This window comes from Acomys minous (genome assembly GCF_964271855.1).
Source record: "Acomys minous genome assembly, chromosome: 7".
In the NCBI taxonomy this organism is placed as follows: domain Eukaryota; kingdom Metazoa; phylum Chordata; class Mammalia; order Rodentia; family Muridae; genus Acomys; species Acomys minous.
The window spans coordinates 109,740,013-109,764,407 of record NC_140488.1 but is presented as its reverse complement, the minus strand read 5'-3'; the positions used below and the strand labels follow the sequence as shown (position 1 = coordinate 109,764,407).

The window sequence follows — 24,395 nt, the reverse complement described above, 5'->3', positions numbered from 1 at the left end:
CTCTGATATTTATCCAAAATGTGCCCACAGCGCCAGAAGTCCATTGCTCTATCCTCTCTACTCACCTGTTAAACATTTATTCATCACTGGTTCCTATTTTGAATCTCATCTGTCCTAACATCAAGTGTTTGGAGGATGGTACTAGTCATACCTCTGCCCCCTGGATCTTTAACGTCGCATTGGGTAGGTCTTGGCATTGCCTAGTTCTCTATTCTCTCTCTCTCTCTCTCTCTCTCTCTCTCTCTCTCTCTCTCTCTCTCTCTGTGTGTTTTTCTAGGGCTGTGTCAGTCAGGGGTCCCTATAGTGGTCCACCCTATGGTTCAACTCTAACATCTAAATGAGAGAAACCACAACACGTTTTTACCTACATAGTTCTTCCCACCCATATATTATGTGGGAAGGTTTCTTTATGGTATGATTTCAGTGAGTAGCTTTCCTAATCAAAACAACCTTCCTATCTCAATAGAAATGCTGAACATCTAACCCTTAAAGAGTCTTTCTTCCCGGTTAGTTAAAAATAATGAGCCAAGATTCATGGATGTTAATGGGCCAAAATTGTTAACCCCCCATCATTCGTTAGTATACTCATACTATACATTTCAACTAACTTTCTTTCCCAAATGGATGACCCTTGGCACTATACTAGTATCCCCAGAAGTGATGCTGAAATAAGAGAAAGATGAAAACTAAATGACAAAAAGCATCTAAACGAAGCTTTGCCTACTTCTCCATGTGGTAATAAGATAGAAAGCATGAAGTCAATTCTCATGGGCACGAAAGTAAAGACTTTCCTATTGTGTTTCTTCAAGTCTGGACTAGAGTCTATTGATTTAGAAATCAATATCTTTCCTGCTTATTAAGTGTTCCTTATTCATTAATCCAATCTCTAGCTGTCTGAGACTTCAAACATTACATTTATGTAAGTTATTGCTAGTGGAATGGGGGAGGCTTTTTTCTTCCTTCCTTTTCACCTTCGGACAAATCTCACCTTTCCCCTCAAGGCCAAGATTATTACATATCCTCATAAAACCTTAGTTGAGACCTCAAACCTTATCCTCTATCTCTCTAGTGGAAATTACATCAAGGCATCACAATAAAGAAAAATGGAGCTATGTTCATTGAGTAGGCACTATTTATTATGTGCCAGGCATTGTGCTCTGTACATTTCATAGGGTGTCTCATCTTAATATGTGCAATAATTGTGGCAGATAGGTATGACTCAAATCTTAATGGAAGAGGGCTCATGAGCTGACTCAGCAACCAAAAGCACTTGCCATGCAAGCCTGACAGTGTGAGTTTAGTCCCAAGAAGCCATGCAAAGGTGGAAAAATAACATCACAAAGACGTCTTCTGAACCCCACTCTCATGCCATGGCATGTGTGCATACATATTAATAATATTTTTAATTAATGAAATAAAAATATAATAAACCATTTTGCTATAAGAAATAAATCCGCTTTTTTAAAAACCCTGCCATACACCTATTAGAGAACATTAAAGCAAGGATATTATGCTTTGTGATTTTAAAGTAAATCATTAGATTAGAGAAGTCTGGAAGATTCCATTACCAAATATTTGAATATTTCAAAAACTTTCCCAGGTAGTGCTGTTGGTAGATAAGGTAAAACTTTCCTAGAAAACATAATGCAAGCAGAAAATTCATTAAACAATTAGTAATGACAAATATTTCAAGCCCAGTGAGGTGGCTCACACCTGAAATCACAATACTTGACAGGACTTGCTTTTCTGTGATAATACTCTTGGAAAGACATGAACAAACATCTAATCACTCCAGATAGACCAAAGTAAGGATATTACTAAGTCCAATTTGGAGAACCAGTGAGTTTATTGGGATTAATTACAGGAATATGAGTAAGGGGTTAGTTACAGGAGTAGAAGTGACTCAGTGACAGCTGCATCATTGAAATACTACCCTAACATGAATTGACAGCTCATGAAAGCTGGAACCTGGAACATAATGCACAGCCTGCAGGCAGCTTGCCAGGATGGAAAATAGTTTCCAGGCAACATGGCTAGTCTGAGTGTCACTCAACTATCCTTACACCTTACATGCTTGAGGAGAGAAGAGTCTAGAGAATCTGATTAATTTCAGGGACTTCCTTAAGATATTAAGCTGCTTACTTCCTGAGTTAAGAAATTACCCTGCAGGATTGAATGTTTAATATCCCTTTAGAACAGTCTGATGTTTTACCTCCCTGTAAACATCCTGTCTTAAAATACATTGTTTTACCAATGTCCTGTTTCCTAACAAGCTTCCCCCGAAGAAGGAAGGTTTTATCTCAGAGGACATTGCATAATGCTGAAGAAGAGAATTGCCATGAATTTGAGGAAAACCAAAACTACATAAGGAGTACTACACGAGGATGAGCTATGGAGTGAGAACTTGTCTAAAACAAAGGAAGAAGAAAGAACAAAAGAAACACCTCATAAGAAAGTATTGCTGGTTTGACTTTCAGTCATCAAATATAATTTAAAGAATAGTGTGTGTGTGTGTGTGTGTGTGTGTGTGTGTGTGTGTGTGTCTGTGTGATAACAATTAATTAATCATAAGAGGCCAAATATCTAAAAGACAGTAAGAGGAAAGATATTGGAGTGTTTGGAGGAAAGAAAAAGGAGTGGAAATGATTTAATTATCTTATAATCTCAAAAGGTAAAAGAAATAATTTACAAAACTAAGCCAAGTAGAGAGAATATTGTATCTGTCTTGGTATCCATTACTCTTTCATTTCTGATATTCACCTCAAATATCATAATGTTATTTTCTAGTAGTATTTCTCTTAGAAAATGTCTGTCTGTTGACAACCAATTCTCTTTGCTCACCTTCATCTGGGGATATCTTGTTTTTCCCTTAAGGATTTGGCTTGACAGTTCTGTTTTCTCACAATTTCTTTCTGGTTTGTGTTAATTCAAATGTGAAATATTTCTCATATTCAAATTATTATTCTCTTGTAGTCACTATATTTTTTCTCTGGTTATTTAGTGATTATTTTTCCCTTTAGTTTTTAGCAGTTTGGTTCTGGTCTGCTGGAGAATGGGTTTCTTTTCATTAATTCCCTTTGAGGTTGCTATACACTAATCAACAATTTTACTATATCTTTTATAAGAGTCACTTTTTTTTCATTGAGCCAATATTAGGAGTTTTAAATGTTGGTTATTTTTCACTTGTAAATATATCCACTTTATTCCTCTATGCATATGCCACTTTATTACGGACATTATATCTTATCATTTACTTCAAGAATATTTTCCAATCCTTTTAACAGATTATTTATAATTTTTATTACACTTTAATTTATTTCCTGTGGGAGGATATACTATGGCCCACATTTAGAAGCCAAAAACAACTTGTGCGAGTCAGTTCTCTATTTCTACATGGGGATCCCAGGGATTGAACTTGAGTCACCAGGCCTTGGTGACAGGTATCTGTATCTGCTGAGCCATCTTGCCAGCCCACTTTTGGAGTATTTCAATAATGGATTTTTTTTTTTGAGTTTTTCACAACTGCCCATCTGTGTCATTTTCAGCACTGAATCTTTTTGGTTGTTGCTCCACAGCATCAGTAATTATAGTCTCACTTTTCTGAAGTCAGAGACTGAAAAAATAAGCTGCAGGGAAGAAAGGGAATTGGGAAAGTTTGGGGAATCGGAGGGGAAACTATTCTTTAAACTTACTCATGAATTCATAGGGAAGATCTGACATTAAACAATATTACCAAAATGGTTGAGACCTAATCCTAGGATAAAAAACTGCTGAGGTACCAGATAGGCCACTGGGTGGCACACATATGAGTTAGGTCTAAGGATTAAACTGGTAATGCTGTGCCATGTCTGGAACCAACACATCGGCAGGACAGAGGAACAAGAAAAACTACTAGTGCAAGATTGGCCAGAACTCAAGGAAACAGAGAAGGGATGCTGGCAAGCCAGGGCTATCAGTACTTTCTTTAAGCCTCAGGATTTCTGTCTTTTTAATTGAGACAGAAATAGAAGGCTCCACCCAATGTCTTTCCATCTTTACAGGAAAAGTTGGTACTTTCCCTCGGTACCTACTTCTAGATTTAGGGCCTCTTCTAGCCTTGGCTATGATTAACCAAGTGAAAATAAGTTGCCAGCATCACTTTGGTAGTACTTCATTTTCTGGCCTATGTTTTGCTGTCCTCCCAATCTGATTGACACTGTTTATTATTATTATTCACTCAAAGCTCTCCCCTATGCATTCTGCCCAGCTTTTATATCTGTACTGAGTAGGGGAAACAGGTGGAGTTAATGCACTTCTCTTAGAATGAAAGAGTCACATGTGTCCCCTAGCTTGTTACAAACATGTCAGCATTTTTATAGTAAAAATTTTATAGCAAAATTATGAACATTTTTATTTTATTGGTAAGTATAATATAGTGACTATCTAAAATACTTAAGACATCTTTCCCTTTGGAAAACACAATGTTCATATCTCCCCTAGTCATTGAATAAACAAAAAGAAAATCTTTATGAAACACTCCTCTCTTTAGCTCCTCCCTCCCAAATCATTCTTTTTATTGAAAATAAGTTTTTCATTCCACATATTTTGATCATGGTTTCCCTTCCCTCATCTCCTCCCAAAACCTCATCACCTCCTGACCCATCCACATTCGCACATCCCTCTGTGTTTAGAAAACAAACAAGCATATTTTTAAAAAAGAAAGAAAAAGGCATGTGCGCGCGCACACACACACACACACACACACACACACACACACACACACACACCTCAAGGATAGGACACATCTTTCTTTTACTTGACCTTCAAATTTTAGGAATGTATTCCATACTATATTATGCTGTAATTAATTCTGATACTACTTATTCTTTTGATTGAAAGCATTTTTTATCACATAATATATCCTGATTATGGTTTCCCCTTCCTATGCTCCTGCCAATTCTTCTCTACTTCCCCTCCCATACGGATCCACCCCCTTTCTGTCTCTCATAAAAAAACAAAACAAAACAAAACAAACAACAAAGACAGGCTTCTGTGAAATAATACACTAAAATGTGGGATAATGAAATAACATGATACGAAACAAAAACTATTACATCAGAATAGGACCAAACAAACAAGCAGAAGGAAAAGAACTCAAGAAAAGGCACAAGAAACTAATAAAGACCCACTCAGGGTCTATATCACACACTCAGGAATTCATAAAAACACTAAACTGGAAGCCATAATATATATGCAAAGTACATATGCTACAGTTGTCTAGCTTGGTCTTCTTGTGGGACTCGAAGGGAAACAAAGAAAACAGAAAAGGGAATTAAGGAAGCAACGCAAAAATCTGGCATTGGCAGAAGTCTAGCTAGCACCAGCCTCATCCTACAGGGCAAGGATAGCACCACAGAGTTTTGTCCCTTGTGGCAAAAGGCTTTTGATCCTACAGGCTGAGTATCCATAGATATTAGGGCTGTCTTGTCTAGACTGTTAGGTACAAGAAGCATTGAGGTTTCAGGGTTTTGCAGATTTTGAATTATTCGCATGGACTTTACCTGTTGATCTTTCTTAATTGGAATTTAAAAACAAGCAAACTTTCTGAGTGTCATGCTAGTACTCAAAAGCATCATTTCAGAGCATTTACTAGTCTAGATATTTGGCATATCCATGCTCAATCTAGACATAGCAGTCAGTCGTTGGTTGTGTTGTGGAGTGCATAACCTCCCAGGCATGGCAGGCTGAGGTGGCCACCAGCTGGAAGCAATTCCCCCACTGAAGAGTACAGCAGGGGAACTGTTAGCAGCCACGTCCCCAGAGCTGCTAGATGTAAAATAAATAGGGCTGGTCCTGGCTTTTGGTAAACTAGAGTAAGCAGCTGGAGATGGGGTGTGCCAGATTTGTAAACAGGGCCTGGGTGGGGCAGTCACACGGTCTTTACACTGACTAATGATTAGTCACACACTTCAGAAGAGATAATCACCGAATGCTGCCATGTCCTTCTAAAGCGGAGAGCTACTCACCAGTTGCGACGCTGCAGGAAGCAAGCCTACAGGGCAATACTCAACCTCCAGGGCACACAGAGGGCATGAGACTCACTAGAGAAGCTTTTCCAAGATGCAGATTCCAGTGTCAATGCAGAGATTCTTCTTCAGGAGCTCTGCTACAGGAGCTGCCTGTGCATGAACAAGGACAATGTTGGAGTTTCTCATGGAGATTATGGGGGTGGTCATGAACTCCAAGCTATTTCAATATGACAACCACCATTCTATTTAAGACTGTGTCCCCACGATCAAAGCTAAAGCAGAGAAGAGCTCATGTTAAAAGTCAGCAACTCCTTCTATAGTGACGTTCACAACCGTAAGAAGTATTTTTATAGGGTATTTTAATTAAGCTCATATCGATTTCCTGTTGGAGGAATCCTAGCATTTGCTTTATAAGGAGTCTGGAATGAAGTGATTGTCAGCATCTGGGGTATGGAAGCAAAAGCTCACGGTGTGAGCCACAGGATTTGCAGAATCCTAAATGGCAGTTGACTCCGTCAGCAGTGAATCATAGCTTTTTTAGAATCATCTTCAGATAGTCCAATGGAATCTGATGCTTGTTGCCAGAAAGGAAATATTCTTAAAATACCTGGCACTCTGAGTAAAAACATACGGTAAGGATGGGTCTGGGACAGACGCATCCATTGCTGCAGTTGTGACTGTCCACTTAAATTGATATCAGCATCAGTTATATGGCCTTCCACTATAAAGGACAGTATATTGATTAGTATCCATGTGTGCTTAACAATGCCAGCTCAGTGCTGGGGATATAGAGAAAGCCTAAGATCTGAAATTAAACAGTATTTCCAAAGGAACAACATAAAAGAAAGAGAAGCCAGTCATATGACATATAGGTGTAATTTGGTAGGCAAGATAACCAAGACATTATGACTAGCCTCAGCTACATAGCGAGCTCCAGCCTATGCTGTAGAGTCTGTCTGATCCTGTCTGAGAGCTGAGTACAGCGGTTCATGTCTGAGATATCATAACTCACAAGGCTGAGGCAGGAGGATGGTTTTAAGAGGCTGAGGTCAAAGTGAATTTCAAGCCAGCCCAGGCTATATAGAGTGAGACTTTATCTTTACAATGAGTTAGTTCTTAATTAATAAAATGTAAAGCCACGGGGTCCTTAGCTCACAGCAACTGTGGTTACTGCACAAGATTAAGCCCATTAATCCTTCACTTACGGTGGATGGATTTATGATGCCCTACCCCTAGCTGAGGAGCTATTGGCAGATAATAGTTGCTAGGGGAAAGGGAATTGTTTTTCTTCTGTACTCCATGCTCTTCTAAAGAGCCCAACAGCCATGTTCATGCAAGCAACCCTAATTAAACTCAATCACAAAAAGAGCCATGAAAGTAGGAAGGATACTTGCTGGGATTCCAAGAGAGTAGGAAGGGCATAAGAGAGAGCAATGGGGGCAAATATGCTCAAACTGCCAAAGAATAAGTAAAAACATTAAAAACAACAACCATAAAATCCCGTCTAAAGATAAATAGTACATAAATAAAACAAAACTAACACAACAAATCAATGTCAATCAAGTACTCTTTTTGTGTGTTTGTAGAAATTTGGCTCTATACTGTGAGGGCAAAGGATATTTAGGAAGATCTACCTAATTAGATGAAGTATTTCCCACAGAGACTTGAAAAGAAAATAAACAAGTAGTTATACACTGTGGCATGTGCTTATTTTCTTCCATCACTTTATTATTTTAGCAAGTATGGTGCTACACACTTCGATAAAGCAGTTATTTTACTTATTTAAGACTATTTGTCTTAATTTATTTTTAAATGTTTATTTTGTTTTTTAGGTTTACAAATTTTCCTACACATAAACAAATATATTTTACAATTAAACATATTTCCCCACCCCCTTTGTTCTCCCAGTCCTCAGTTATTTGACTTATTCTTTAAGATCAAATGGAAGCTGAGTTTCTTTTTTCCTTTTCCTTTTTTACATATACATTTATATTATTACACATAAATAAAATAAACTACATACAGCAAGAAGAAGCAAGAAACAATCAGGAGTTATATAAATGCTACATTCATAGTGATTTGGCTATTTGTATTTGGCAACCTTGGAGAAAATATCTTTCCTATCTTGGTGAGTCTAAACTTCGGAGTGTAAATGGAAACTGAATTGAATATGGTTCTATTTCAGGAAAGCTGACATGTGAGGGAGTATGTTACAATTTTATGGGCCATAACAAACACACAAAAACTTTAATTATTATTTAGATCAAAATAGCATTCATGATCAAAGCAAATATGAGGCCTGGGATTGGCTGCTTCCAAAGTGGGTATCATAGAGGCTGACCTCTAGGACATATTTATAACTATATCATATGTTTCCGAAAATGTGGGAAGCATCTGGCTGTTTACATTCATGATAATGACAGCCTCTTTGTCTGCTTTTGCTATACAGTTAAATGAGCTTGTTGTCTGTTGATAAATCCAAAGAGGACTCAGGAGGTCAAAGTAACCAGCCAGTGTTGTGGCAAGCCACAATCATCTGCCTTACATCCTCACGGAGAAAGCAGCCTTGAGTTGAGGCAATGAGTCAGAGGCGAGAATTGATTGACAGGCCTCATTTTTCTAACACCTTTTATGTGCTTGTAAAAGCAAGCAGACTAGAGTAGTCATGCCTCTGAGAAGAAGTCCAAAACAATAAACAGAGATGAGTTGCTGAGGCAGCCAGGAAGCTGTGATCCTGCGAAGTCATTGTGTTGCCTGGACTTCGTATTCTCTTAAGGAACACAGAGACCATGGAATGAGTCTGGATGACCTTGGGCAGGCATGTCTTCTTTACTGGGTATGATTTCTGGGAATTTGATTATGAGATAAAGCATAGGAGACTGTGTGCTTATTTAGGGTTGTACCCTTGGGATCAACATCTGGGAAAAAGAAGATAAGGAAACAGGAGTGGGCAGAAGAAAGCCAGTGGTGTCTCAATCATGGCCTGAAAGACTCCACAAACCTAGAGTGTTGCCTCAGAATTCTCTTCAGTTGGGCCAAGATGGGTGGGAATTTATAATCCGTCACCTGCATGTCACTATGTATGGTCATCCCAGAAACCCCTGAAACTACTTGATGGGTCCAGTTATTGTATGTCAGCTAATGAAAACTTAGAATTTCTACTAGCTCTAATAGGCAAGCCATGGTTCCTGAATTTGGTTGCATCTGTCTCTCAGAATGATTTTATTTCAACATGTGACACGAAAGGACAAATATTCAGACTTCTGGATCTGGCCATCATCCTGTCTGCAGGAACGAAGTGAAGTGCAAAATGGGAGTGACTCCAGACTTGGATTGTGTCTAGATAATCGAAGCAGTGGATGATTATATCATGTAAGAAGTTGGGCAACAGCGAAGCAGTCAATATACAAAATAACAAATAAGTCAAGCCAGGAATGGTGGCTTTCTTTCCTCCCAGTACCTGTGAGGCTGAAGACCTGAGTTCAATTCTCGGAACCCATATAAAGGGAGAAGGGAAGAAGCGACTCCACAAATTTGTTCTTTGACACCCTCCCCTCAAAACACAGTGGTACATGCATGTAAGCACATTAATAATAATAAATACAATTAAAATGAAATACAAATCAGGAGGAAAATGACATTTAAAAGTCCACGCAGCAGCAGGAATATTGGGGAAAACATAGCATGCGGATGAACATTATGGAGACTGACCTTGACTAAGTGTCTATACCGTTCACACATATACTCTCAGGAAATAATTTTGCAGCTTACTCATGGTAGGTGTTAGTGTACCCATTCTGTGGATAAACAAGCCAATTCCAAAAGGAACTCAAAATTGTACAGCTGCTAAGTGGCAGAAATTCTAGACACAAATTCTAGTTTACTGGATTATATGATGGAGGCAAACTATTAATCTCTCTATTCCTTGGTGTCCTCAGGTTTAAGATAGGAATGTCAGTGTCTACTATTTCTAGCTGTTATGACTATTATATGTATTCCTAGAGTTCTCACAGCAATGTCTGGCACACCTTAAGTGCTATGAAACTGCTTACTAAGTAAATTGGTCGGAGCAGTTCCAAAGCCTTGTCTAAAGACTGGTATGCTATCCTGGCATACTCATTCTTAGAATGTGCCTGGAGAGACGGAGGCAGCCTAAGTGGTAAGAAGTAGCTAGGTTTCCAGGCAACCAATCAGCCACTCATTCACAGATTGTGTGCATCTTTGTATCTGTGCTACTCAATTTTCTAGGTAGTAGAGCCAAAAGAAGGGACAGACCAGCCAAGTGAGAAGAGATTCTGGTGGTAATTGAGGAGAGAAGACTCAACAGGGACTATAATATAAAGGAAAATAGGAACGGACCTCCAGAGTTGTCCCAAGCTACGGATAGAAACATTCCTTGGAATGATAAGGTCTTGGTTTAAGCAGCTTCTTCATTGGATCAGGAGCCCAGAAGGTGGCTGACAGCTGACTGCCACCTTCCAGCAGCATTACTAGTATCATAGGCAATAACTGCCTTATCTTAAAGGGCTATCTGAGTGTCTGATCCCCCGGTGCCTACTTTAGTAGATTATTCTACTATTTATGTGAATTTTGTATAAATCAGTTGTTGCCTCCAAAAATTAAATGCAGAACATTCTAAAATTTCAACAACATTCTTAGGAAAAAGTGCAAAGATTAAAATGTTACTTTGGATTTAAGTAGCTAGACAGACAATACAATGCTGGACCAATGATCCCTGCATCACACAGGGGCAAGAACAAAATTCTACATCTGAAAGTTGTTTGGAAGAGAGCACTGGCATATCAGTGATTTGAAAATGGGAGACCGTGGGGCTGGACAGATGGCTCAGAAGTTAAGAGCACTGTTTGTTCTTCAGAGGGTCCTGAGTTCAATTCCTAGCAACCACATGGTGGCTCGCAGCATGCAGGCATACATGCAGCCAGAATACTGTATAAACAATAAATAAATAAATCTTAGGCTGGGAGCAGTGGCACATGCCTGTAATCCCAGCACCCAGGAAAGCAGAGGCAGTTGGCTCTATGTGAGTTCGAGGTCAGCCTGATCTACAAAATGAGTCCAGGACAGCAAAGGCTACAACAGAGAAACCCTGTCTTGAAAAACAAACAAACAAACAAACAAACCAAAAAGAAAAGAGAAAATGTGATACCATAACTTCTTATACAACTTTAAAACACTGCCCACATATTCTAGAAGCCATGTGAGGAAAGAAAGCTGTCATCAAAATAAGAAATTGCTTTGTGATGTTGGCAACGGTTTGTTCTGAAGCCAGGTTCAGAATTCCCAGCTTCTGAATTCTAACCAGCCATTGTTGTTGCTTTGTTCTGGAGATGGTGGCTGGAGATTGTGGTAAGAACGAAGTCTCTGCCCTTTAAAGCATCTTAATCATGATTTTGGCAGCATGGAAGCCTTGGACTTAATAAACTGAGCAGCCACTTCCGTAGCAGAGAAATAAGCTACTGTTTGAACCAGGCAGGGAGCTTTCAGCTGGTGTTTGTTGACCTGAGCTGAGAGAAACAAGATGACAGATTGGACAAGCAGCACACCATGCAATTTATGCCCTTCACGGACTGTCAAGCATTAATTTAATTTAATTTTAATCATTACCATCTGGTCCTTATATAGCAGGACAGTTCCAAATAGATGTTTCCTTATCTTGAACAGAGCTGTGTTTTGGACAGCAGCCACTTCCATGCACCCCACAAAAGGGGCAGAAACAGCACCAGAGGGGAGATGTGTAGTGATATCAGACACATAGCCATCAGCAGTACAGGAAGCTGTAAGTGGGATCTGGTCCCACTATGGGTCAGGAGACCCTTCTGAAGCTCATCATGGAGGCTGAAGTACCAAGCCATTTACTTGTCTTCCTGAACATTGGCAAAGGGCTGGGGTGTTTTTTTGAGTGAGCAGAGGCACATGACTGTGGCTTATACTCCTAGAGAAGCCAAACTGACTATTATATAACTATTAAGCTCTGGCAATTCAGATACAGACTGGGACTAAGTGGCCTTTAAGGTTCCTTCACCCCTGAGAATTGGTGATTCTCTGTATGGATAATGGTGCCAGACCCAGGAAGGAACAAGAGAATAATGAAGCCACACAGGTCAAGTCAGTCCCAGGGGACATTTTCCTTTCTGGCCAGTCCCCACATTGAACCTAGGGTTATTAGTAGCTAGTCAGCAGGAGGATGGTTGCCAATGAACTCATAAGGATTGGAGAAGGAAGCCCTCCATGTTTCTTAATCTTAATGTCTCCGTTGCCGAGTGGCTTCTTAAAAGCTGGAGGATGATATACAGCAAGCTAGCCCTGACTCCATGACTTAAATACACTGAAGCTTGTTCCGTTCTTCACGAGCACAGACTTGTATGACTTTGTGATGAGAGCAAGTGTTTTCCTCCCCTTTGTAAATAGAAGCATGTCTTCCCTCTTGATCTTCTTGTAGTGATCTGTTGTATTTCACTCTCCCCCAAGCAACAAAGCTGCCATCTCCACGACACCAACCTGTGTTGGCTTCGAAGAGTTCATTGTTATGGGGGCCTGTGGACTATGAATTTTCTTTCCATAGAAGGAGTCAGGGACAGGAAGGCTCCTAAGGACCTCTACTAAGTATCCAACCATTACTCACAGCCATATGTGCAATTCAGCTCTAAAAGCATTGTGGTCTCAGGGTCTTGGGGAAGGCTAAGGGGTGCAGACTGAGGAAGACTAGAGGAAGGGCCTTCATTTACAGGCATATGAGGAACCCATCATCCATTTTGGGTGGAGGTTTTCCAGGCAGTAACCCCTCACACATGTTACATTAAGTAACCCCAGAAAGATCTTCGGTCCCTCCCACCAGGATGACCTGTAGTGGAATCATATTTTGGGTTGCCATTGTGACTTTAGGTGGAGGGGGTAGATATTGTCCCTATCTTCCTCAGGCAAGGGATGCTGGCAATATAATTTAATTTTACATACATGCTTATTGTCAAAAATCCAGGCATTTTAAGAAAGTAATAAACTGGTAGCACACAGATATAGACAACTATTAATCTCATTTTGGTATGTGTGTTTACATACTACAGTACACTACATTACACACACACACACACACACACACACACACACACACACACGATCATGATCATCCTTTAACATGATGGTTAAAGGAAAGCAAAATCTCTTGTTGGGGGATTTTCTTCTCCAGTCAGATGTCAGAATAAGTAGAAGAAATATTCAGAGGCTCCAAGCAGGAAAAAGGTGAATGGTACTATGAAAAGTTCCTATTTGAAATTTCAAGACTCCTGTTATTTCCAATCCTAGCTATGTCTCTCCAACTCTTGGCAACCACCAAGGACAAACCTTCCAGCACTTCTGAAATACAAGGCCATCTCATTGTGGAATGTGCATCTTCTATTCTTTCTAAGAAACATTACTGTTTTCCACTACAAAAAGGAATAGAAAGCACTTTTCATCCCAGAGGGCAAAGGGGAAGTACAACATGAACAAGTGTGCAAAAGAGAAACTATAGCACCATCATAAAGGAGAATCATTTTTGTGCTCCTTTCCTGATTTTAAAGAGTGTCTTGTACATGTTTTCTGGGTTTTTTGTTACAAAGAAAGATTATTTCTTAGAGAACCTATTCTGATACACTTGCAATAATATTAAAAGGGCACAACCCACAAATATATTTGGCCCTTGGCAAGGGCAGAATTTCAGCTTTCTACTTGTAGAGAAATCCAGTCACAAGCCCTAGAATTGCCAGAAGGTAGAGGTCCACAGAAACAGGCTAGATAAGGAAGAGTGGACGGGGCCCAGTGTGTTTCAGTGAAGAAGGGATGTCTTAGATCAGTGGAAAGATAGGCTGGATTTATTTTCTATTTTTGTGGAAGTTAAAACTAGAGAGGATCAAATATAGAATGAGTCGCAGAGATGGCACCTACAGTTAGAGAGAGTTGGGGAAGGAAAAAGTAAAATCAACTAATATTTACAAACAGGTTTATTTATTTTTATTTTGCATGGATGAGTGTTGTGTCTATGTATATACATGCATCTGCACTGCCTGTGTGCCTGGTGCTCAAGAAGGCCATCAGAGGGAGCCATATCACCTAGAATTGGAATTACAGACGGTTGTGGGAGCTGGAAATTATAGGAATCGTTTGCAAGATCAGCTAGGACTTTTACCTGCTAAGCCATCTCTTGACCTCCCAAGTCAGCTAATTTTCATTGAGTATCTATTTTATGTCACAAGTTGTGCTACATTCCTTGTATAACTTCATTTTTTTTTACAGCATCTTAAAAGGTAACTTGTTAGAAGCACTTTTTAAATTGTGAGTTTGTCTTTCATTTTCTCTCTTACCCCAGATAAAATGAAAATAATTGACTGGAGTATTGCATTTGTTTAATATGCTTTACGGCACCACAACTGAGCAATATTACTGTATTCTTAACCCTCTAAACTAATCTGGCTTTTTCCCGTTCTAAGTGCCAGATGTCTATGGCTGAATTCCCTATATCCTCCTCTACTCCTTCTCCCCTGGCTGGCAGGAAGTCCAGCCTTATTCTTTCCCTTGCTCAGGGATTGGCTATAATCTGCTTTATTGGCATATCAGGGGACAATTGGTGAGCAGTGTTTACACAACATTGAGACAGGAGATTCTCAGAATAAGGATTGCAACCAGGTATGGAGAATACAGAAATCAACATTTGTATTACACAATAATCTTATGCCTACAATAACTAAAGAGTATTTTTTATAGCTAAAAAAGTCTGAGTTGGATAAGTTATGTAACTTGCCCAAAGCTACACACTTCTTGGTAGGTCAACCAGATAGAAAGAACCTCAGATCTGTTTGGCTCTCAGTGGCCTGTCTCCTTCATATCACACTATCTGGAGGTAGAATGAATAGTCTTTATGCACTAATGTGTTTCTTGGTACTGGGATAAATTAAGGCAAACAGAGCTGACACCCATAATTTCTGACAATCCCTTCAGCTACATCTTGCAATAAGTTCCTTAACTAAAACCCATCACTCTGCCTTCGAGAATGTCTATTGTGATCACAATTAGAATGACGTTTTTGGCTCAGCCATCATTCTTAATAAATGGAACTGAAGATACAGTCCCATGAATGTTAAAGGATTAAATCCAGTTTTTGTTATTGGTAGCCTACCCATATTCTTTCAACATTTACCATCCTAACACTGAGGGAATCATTCCATAAGAATGCACAGTTTTCTAAGGAATTTCATTTGTTTTGTTTGTTGGTTTTTGGCTCTTACAGGGCAAACTGAAAGTACTAGAAAATGAATACCCCCTAAGGCAGCTCTTATCCAGTGACTGAAAATGTATCCAAATATTGCCGGATATATCTGTGAAAACAAAATGATCCCCAGTTAATAATGGCTCCTACTTGCTTTTGGTGTCCATAGTAAATGTGCGTGGAGGAGTGTAGGATGTGATGAGGCAACACTCCGTGGGTGGGCCGTGGGCGAAATTCTCAGTGAGGTGCAGCCTTTTGTGGAGGGGACATCTGGCATGAAGAGGAGGTTCTCATTCTCTCTCTCTCTCTCTCTCTCTCTCTCTCTCTCTCTCTCTCTCTCTCTCTCTCTGTGTGTGTGTGTGTGTGTGTGTGTGTGTGTGTTGGAGAAGAAAAATGATCCAACCTTATCTCATAACACTGCTTGATGTCAGGCAGTCCCTTGTCTAAAATAGATGAGCAGGCTATAGCTAAACTCTGAATCCCTTATAGTTCCCTTTTTTAAAAAAAAAATGACAAGCACACAGAGACCATTTTGCTGTTTGTGCCAGCATCAATTTTCAGGTGAGTCTAGTTTGGGCATCAAGCCCTTAAGCAGCCCTTTTAGAGCTTTTCGGGTTCTGACTACTAAAAAGTCAGACTGGAGCCAGGCACAGTGGTGCACGCAAAATCAATATGCTGGTCTTATTTGGAGAAAGGTGTCAATTAGAGGAGAGGGGTAGACAAAAGATGCAAATGCCTTCTTAGCTAAGGTCTGGACCAGATGGGGCTGGATGTGGACAAATGAGACCCCTGAAGAGCACAGCAGATTTTAGAGGATGGTAATAGAGATACAGATATCTGTTATATGAAGGGACTCTAGACAGGCAGGGGCTAGCAAGCATGTCTCTGGCAGGCCTTGCCCTGCTCCCTCATTCCCTCTCCCTGGCTAAAAACCATTAAAACCTTAAAGCTAGCCACCAAGTCTATTCTCTTATTTGACCCGCCCTCCTGAGGTTGACTACCAAGGTCCCGGCATCAAAGTGTTGAAGTCCAGCCACCCAAAGCCCCCTTTGATTCCCGTAATAACAACATCCTAATCAAAATATACCACTGTATCCTAGCCCATTCTACCACAGACCTCCTCCCTCTCAATTCTTCTTTTCTTAAAAGTTACACCTGCAAGGTCATTTGCTGCCTAAGTCAGAAAGCAGCCACTTTCACTCCTCACTCCCCACCCTCAACCCACCTCCTCCATTTAATAAGGGATCTCTCTGTGAAAATCAGTGTTTGGGTGTAGTTTGTGCCTAGTCCAGGGTCTTCTTCAGTACTGTTTCCTAATCACACTCCATCCATACATAGAAGGACATAGAGAATTAATCATGATGGCGACATTATCCATTAATTCTCTTATAAAATAAGATCCTAGTAGGAATTTCTCAGTACAATTAATTCTGGTACCTCCCTCAGCCAAGAGGTATAGCAGTCTATGCTTTTCCTGCCTAACTACCCTTGTATTACTTTTTCCAGTTTGCTATGCTCACCACCCACGATCAGTGTCTACCTAAATGATGATTAGTACCCATGACTTCTTTAGTGTCTTGTTCTTGGCCTAATGGATTTGCTTACCTAGAAGGGAAGACCCTATAAGTTTCTATTACCCTGGGGCAGCTAGTTGGTAGAAATAGAAAAGCATTATCTCCATGCCTCAGGCTGAAATAACCTCCAAGGATAGTTTGAACTCTGGAGCTCTCCCTTGAGATTAGAACAAAAGAGAGACTTTCTAAAGTTGCAGCTTTGTATCCTTTTTGACCTCTTTTCTTTTTCCTGTCTCTGCATGACCTTTTGGTCTTCCCTTGGAGTGGTTTTCCAATAAATCACGTACATAGGATTCCTCATGTCAGCATTTGTTTCTAGAGAGTTTGCCAAGCACAGGAGCATCCTAGGTCCCTTTGAGCTGAAAGGGAGATAAATACTATGAATTCAATCACTCACTTGGAATATTCCAGAAACTTATCATCACCAACAAAGTAGGTCATTATCTGTTTCTTGGATCATAGTCTTGGGCTGGAGAATGGACAGAACAACACAGCTCTGTCATTTACATACTGCATCCAGCAGAACCACGGAGGACCCCCAAGAGGTATTATTGAAACCTGTTTAGCCAAGGGACAATAGATGAGCTAATCTTGCTAAACTTTTAAAAGGCTTGGATTTTGGACACTCAAAACTATGTCTCTGGGTTTTCAGGCTTGAAAGCCACAGGGAATCACGTTTCAGCAAGATGAGTCTTTAGTCAAAGGATCTTGATAATTTTGTTCCAAAATGGATTGGTGATATACTCCCATGTTTTGCGTTCTACTGGTTCACAGTGTTTTCTCATTCATTATGTAATTTGTCTTGGTAGCACATTTGTGAGATGCTAATATCCCCCTTTTTAAAGGCAAGAAAGCTGAGGCTAAAAGAGGGTATTGTACCAGCATGATTCTGACAACAAAGTGTTTAATCACCAACACTGTGTAGCTCTCTCTGACTTTGATTCTATTCTCTCCACAGATACTAGTACCACATATTTCATATTTTCACCTGAGCAGGGAAAGGAGACGCAGGCTTCATTTAAATTTTTAAAATGTATGTTTTCAGCCACAGAGAAGTTAACTTTGAAAGTAGTTGCAAAATAATTTATTTTTAGTTCATTTACAGTAAGATCCCAAGTTTAGAGCAGAGGTTTCTTTTCTTCCATGGGGTTCAGAGTTTTACCACTAATAGGATATGACTATTTGACAGAAAATACATGAAAATGTTCTGAATTGTGAAACAGCTCAAGGTAAATGGCACTTAGCAAACAGAATGCTTGGCATAAAATCATAAAGCTAAAAAGACCTTAGAAGAATATTAAGGTCTGTCTCTACTTTTCAGTGAAGACCAGCTAAACTTGTAATGTATATGTGTTTAATTTTGATAAGATTTATAAATACACATTACTTAATTTTTATTCTCATTCACGTTATGTTTCAGCTAATGGTGGAGTACCTACAAACACAGGACTCTAACACCTAGTTAGAAAAATGACCTTTATGGTATTCCAAAGAACTTTCTAAGTACAATGAATGCAAGAAGTGAATAATACATACTGCATAGAAAACAATGTTTTCTTCTAGCTTGTAACTTATAACAGAGGTTCTTACTGGAATGATTAGTGAGGTGGTAGCAAGGTAAATGTGATGATGCATGCCTGCAACTTCACCACTTGGAAAATTCAGGGTCATCCTTGGATAAATAGGGAGTTGGAGCCAGTTTCAATTTATAAAAACAAATAAATAAAAAGACATAAACAAATAAAAAGAAGCAAATTATACCCAAGCTCAATATATAGCTTGTTACCATTTTCACATTTAGTCTATAAAGAATACAGTGACAATATAATGCACTACAAATAAGGACCCTTGGTAGGGAGATAGGGATCCTACTAACAATTATATTAGAGCCAGGCATGGTGGTGCACGCCTTTAATTCCAGCACTCAGGCAAGCAGAGGCAGGCAGATCTCTGTGAGTTCGAGGCCAGCTTGGTGGACAAAGCGAGTCCAGGACAGTAAAGGCTACACAAGGAAACTTTGTGTCAAAAAAATTCAAACCAAAACAACAACAAAACCCTAGCAATGATATCAGAACCGTAAGACAGCTCTAAGGAAAGGGGATCCATGGCTACTCACTGAGACAATGACGGACTGGGACTGTAAGCAGAGGAAAAGTACTGTATCCAGCTCTAAATTAGTAACCAAGGAAGTTTTTAGACACAAATGATTATAAGAAAACTTTTAATGTTCTTAACTTGCCTTAGAATTATGGTTTTAAAAAAAACGAGACACAGAATAGACTCCGTTCCAATGACTAGAAGATATGGGAAAGTTAAACTCTTATCTGAAAAGGTTGTGAGACTGCACACCGTAGTCCCACCCATTGCCCTATTAGAAACTCCCAGTCCCACCTCCTAGACTCTATAACTTACTTTTGTTCCTGCCTTTCCACGCACAACTTCTCGGATGATCTACGATATCCTGTTTCTGGAAGCAGACTTCTTCGTAAGCTAGATCTTGCTCCATTTTACTCACCAGCCATGAGTGTCCGGAGCCGGACCCTGAGCCGGACCCATCGAAATTACCCAGCTGAGATAGAAGCCACTATTGACCATCTGATCAGCCTGCATGTGGAGGCCTCAGATACCTATCTCTCTCTGGCGTTCTTTTTCAAAGATGAGGCATCTGTGGAAGTGGAAGGCTTGATTCACTTCTTCCGAGATCTGTCTGAAGAGAAGCGCCACGGCGCCCACCTTCTCCTGATGCAAAGTCAGCAGAGCAGCTGTGACCTCTTCTCCAATGGGCAGACGATGCCCTCATATCAGTGTGATGGGATGCTGGATGCCATGGAAACTTCCTCGGCCTTGGAGAAGCACCTGTACCAAGTCCTTCTGGAGCTTCACGCCCTGAGTTCCAGCAACAGAGATCACCACCTCTGCCATTTCTTGGAGACGCACTTCTTAGAGAAGGAGATGAAGCTCATGAAGAAGTTGAGAGACAGCCTGAGTAAACTCCGCCAGCCCACCAGCGAGGAGGTGAGCCTGAGTGAGTGTCTCCTCAAAAGGATCACGTTCACTGGTGACTAGACATTCCTGGAGTTCATCGCCCCTTGCCGAGCCGCCTCTCTTTTGCTGATAGCGGCTTCTCACCCAGCCCAGCATCTCCTGGCTAAAGCTACTGGCCAAATGGATACAAAAATGTTTCTTTGTGTAGACAAAAACTGTTAGGTTGCGGGTGGCAGGAAGAATTTGTTGTCTGACAGTCTCTAGCAGTGTTAAGTAAGCCATTTTTTTCTGAGTCTTCTGACCACTAAAGAAATGAACCTGTGTGTGCTTTGTCTGTAAAAAAAAAAAAAACAAAAACAACATAATAATTCATAAAAATTGTATGCAGTCTTAGTGGGGTTGCGATTTGAACCAAGTTTGGCTCCTGGATTGTGCTCCAGATGCTTTCTAAAATGTATGGTTACTTTTTGCTTGCTGAAAAGATATGGACCGTATCCTATTGTACTGTGCCAAGTCTCCACCAATCACCGTATATAAGTGCTCTTCCTGATTTCCAAGTTTATGTGATATCATCTGCTTCATCGGGCGAACTCAAGAAGCAGCAGCCGCCCCCCACGCCCACCCCACCCAAAGCCATCAGGACATGGCTGGTCAGGTTGCTGCTGAGAACGGGACTATTGCACTATGTACTGACCTCTCCATAAAGCTTCTCATGGAAACGTTGGGATGGGCTTACGACTAGAAATACTGCTTATTTTTGGTAATTGGCTTGTTTTTGCTCTTTGGACATGAACCAGTAGGACCAAATCCCCCTTTCTAATTGCCTGCTTCACCTCTTAGGGCAAATTTTGCAACCCAGATAAAGTAACTAAATAAGTCTATATAAGCACTGCTGTGTATCTTTTACTAATGTGTGTGTGTGTGTGTGTGTGTGTGTGTGTGTGTGTGTTATGGATTCTTTTATGCCACTTTAATGTTAACCATTCTAGATTGCAACCAAGAATATATAAGTAAATAAACCTTGTCACTGAAGATTAAGTCTCTGTTGTTTATTTTAAAGAAAAGAGGAGAAAACTTCAAAGCAGCCTGAAGAGAGCCAAAGTGGTTCAAGTGGGTCATATAGACCCCCTTTTCACATATAGTCAGTCAATGGACAATTCATTCTCCAGGGTTTTGGGGAGAGTTGGAACTGCCTCTGACCTGAACTCTGGTGCCTGCGAATTGATCACTTCCCCTTGGCTGGGAGGCTCTGCAGGAACAGAGGAAGGGAGTGCAGGCTATCAGGATGAGACCTGATAAGCTGAGGTCAGACTGTTGGGGAGGAGGTCCTCACCCCTGTCAGAGTCTAAGGGGGGGGTGGGGAGGTGGGGGGATTGGAAGGCTGGGGGATTTTGGGGTTGGGGGGCTGGGGGGTTGGAGGGGAGCAGGGTGTGTAGAAATGTGTTTTGGGGTTTTTTTTTCCGGCCTCTTTTTTCTCTAAATTTAAACCTTTTTATCCTACAGATAACAATATAGTAGATGTCTGTTGTTTTCCTTGAAATCTGGAAAGCTGGAGTTGTAACTTTTTCTCAAACCACAGACTTGGGTCAGGGTTACAGATGGCCGGAGGGAAGGCAAAATAGCTTTGCTGAAGGTAAAGTTGAGTTGGGAATTGTGTTAGGGCTTCCTGTTGCCACGGCCCAAGTTAAACTAAACCAGCTAGTTCAGAAAGAAAAAGAAAAGCGGGGATAGAGAGCATATATATCACATGCTATCATTTCTTTTATTTTGAAAGAGAGGCATAGAAAACATTTTACAGAGATTGAGACAACTGTTGTTTAGTTCAGGAAAAAAAAAACCCTGATCTTCCTATTTTGTGTAAAGTATCTGTAGATTCCTTGATTTTTATTTGATGCAAATGAAGGCTTATCTGTATGTATGTGTACCAGGTACATTCCTGGTGCCTGAGGAAGCCAAGACAGTGGGTTGGATGGTCTTTGACTGGGGTTACAGGTGATTGTGAGCTGCTGTGTGGGTACTAGGAACCAAACCTGTGTCCTCTGCAAAAGTAGCAATGGATCTTAAGTGCTAAACCATTACTTCAGTACTCACAGAAAGTTTTGAAGATGAAAAGAACTATAATAGAAACATTATTCCTAGAGGAAAAGAATAAGACGCAATATATATATAATGGGAGCTGATAACATTTGTCTTAGATTGGATTTAACATTAAAATCTCTGTACTTAATATATATGGAGAAAAAATTCAAATTAGCACTCAAAAGTGCTAATAAATAATAAAGCTATAGGTTCAATTTGTTTTATGATATAACTGTTTTGTGGGGCCATTAAAGTTTCCCAGATGGGCCAAAATATTCTATGGTCATGAAAGAATGCTTGAAAAAGAGCATTTGCTGAGCAAAGAATAAATTATTCAAAGACATGATAAAATATTACTTTGGCTCTTAAAAGGGGCTAAGGTCCTTTGCAAATTTATCCGTGGAAAATGGGGATTTTGTGACATTACATTTCTAGAGATTAATTTAGAAACAAGTCCCACAGTGATTTTCTCTGGGGTAAGCACTTTGCACATGCATTTGAACAGACCTATAATAAATGCTTTTTATAGGCTCAGACAAGATTCCTTACACCAATCTTGAAGACTCTCCTTGAGATACCATAGATAATTAGTTTTTTAAGTCATCTTCCTGTCACTGAAATTTGGGGGCATACCAATTGATCATTCTTTTCATCCAAGTTTTTGGTGACCTAGAATAGATGAGAAACAAGAGGGACGCCAAGATAGCTCTGCTGAGGGTAAAGTCAAATTGGAAATCGGGTTAGAGTTACCTGTTGCCACACCCCCAGGTTAAATTAAACCAGCTAGTACAGAAAGAAAATCTAGGATGCAGAACAGAGACCACACAAGGCTGGACATAGGCCAATTCAGCCTTTTCTGGTAATTTCACTGAGACCCAGGAGAATGGTGGTAGAGCAAAAATGCAGGACCAATGAGATTGACCCAATACCAAGACATTGCAGTTCCCCTTTCCCCTAGCTGATGTGCCCCAATATATAACATGCTCCATATTCACCTTTCTGTCCCTTTCTTAGGGGCAGACTCTAAGTATCCTTTCATTTATAGAAGTGGAGCCTAGGTCTTCTGAAGTGACAGCAGGAATGTTCGGTCATAGGCAAATCCTCAGTTCACTTTCACCAGCACCCATAGTGTTCCTGCAGTTCCCTTATCTGGAGGACTTTCTAGACACATTTCAGTCAGCCTTCTTTGAGAAATTCCCCTCAATGGTAATGGCTTGTTCCTAGTGTCAACTTGATTGGGTTGAGGAATGCCTTGGAGACAGTAACACACACCCCTGGGAGTCAGTTGGAGGGTATTCCCAGAGACACTTCCATAATGAAGGCTCCAGCTGGATGAAGAGGTTAATTCCTTGATGGGTTCCTAGTGTGCTGTCGCTACTGAGAAGTGGTGCAATGTAGGAGATAGAGACTAATTAGAGACAAGTGGTCCCTGGGGCATGTCTCATGTATCCTATGTCACGCTTTGTCCCCTTCCTGGGTTCTCTTTCTATGCTTCTTGTCTGCTATGCTGCCTTCTGCTGTGCCACACCTCTTCTGCCAGGATTGACTGACCAGGCTGGAAACTGAGCAAATACTTCTTTCTCCCCTTTGACTTGTGACACTAAACATTCTGTCTCAAAAAAAAAAAAAAAAAAAAAAAAAAAAAAAAGAAAAAAAGAAAAAAAAGAAAGAAAAGAAAAGAAAATATAACCCACGCAGTCAGTAATCCACTCATCTGGCATTGCTTTATCTTCTCTTAGATGACTTATACCCCCATTAGACTGCAGGTAAATGGGGACCTAGAAGGCAAATAGTATGGTGGCGAGCAGGGAAGCCTCAACCAGACTTACCTGCGTTTAAACCCTACCTGCCTCTACAGGTAACATACTCCGCTTCCAGCACTCCCTTCTCATCTGAAAAAATAGAATTGTTCATAATAACTATAGCAATAATATGCAACTCACAGACCATAATGAGTATGAGATGAGATGACCATGTGAAACCAGAGGTGATGGGCCAGCACATGCTAAAGTGCACAATAAATGGTGTTTTGAAAACCACCGTCTTTTCATTTGAGCTATGCTAATAACAACTCTAAATAGGCTTGCATCTCAGTTTCTGGGGGGAAAAAACACTTTGGAGTCTAGGCTCTCAATAATCATTTCTCCCTCTAAATAGACCTCATGTTCTGAAGTAATAGGAATTTGCTAATTTGGGGATATGCTCCTCAGTGAGTAGGAAAGAAGCAAATGAACGGGGGGGGGGGTACTCTCCAAATAAGTTGAACCATTTTATATAGGAGCGAGGATTAATTGTTTTAATTAGCACGCTGCTGAAGCATTTTAACTTCTCTCTCAGGAAGGACAAGTTACACAAAGGGCTCATTTCAGAACTGAACCTAACTAAGGGCTGGCGGTGCTAGCTACATAGTTGCTAATTCTTGTTGGCCTTCTCCACGTACTCTTTAATCTCCCTTGCACTCGGTGAAAAAACATGAACTGAAGGACAACA

General features: G+C 40.3%; 1 protein-coding gene across 1 annotated transcript in view; it reads left to right on the top strand.

Annotated features, from left to right (window-relative positions):
• Window positions 1-20,758, top strand: part of LOC311601770 (ferritin light chain-like) — a 66,661-nt gene extending 45,903 nt beyond the window's left edge. Inside the window, exon 2 of the mRNA XM_084789496.1 lies at window positions 19,319-20,758. Coding sequence (XP_084645622.1) covers window positions 19,319-19,907 — 589 coding nt within the window. The 3' untranslated portion in view covers window positions 19,908-20,758. The remainder of the gene's footprint in view (window positions 1-19,318) is intronic.
• Window positions 20,759-24,395: the final 3,637 nt, after the last annotated feature.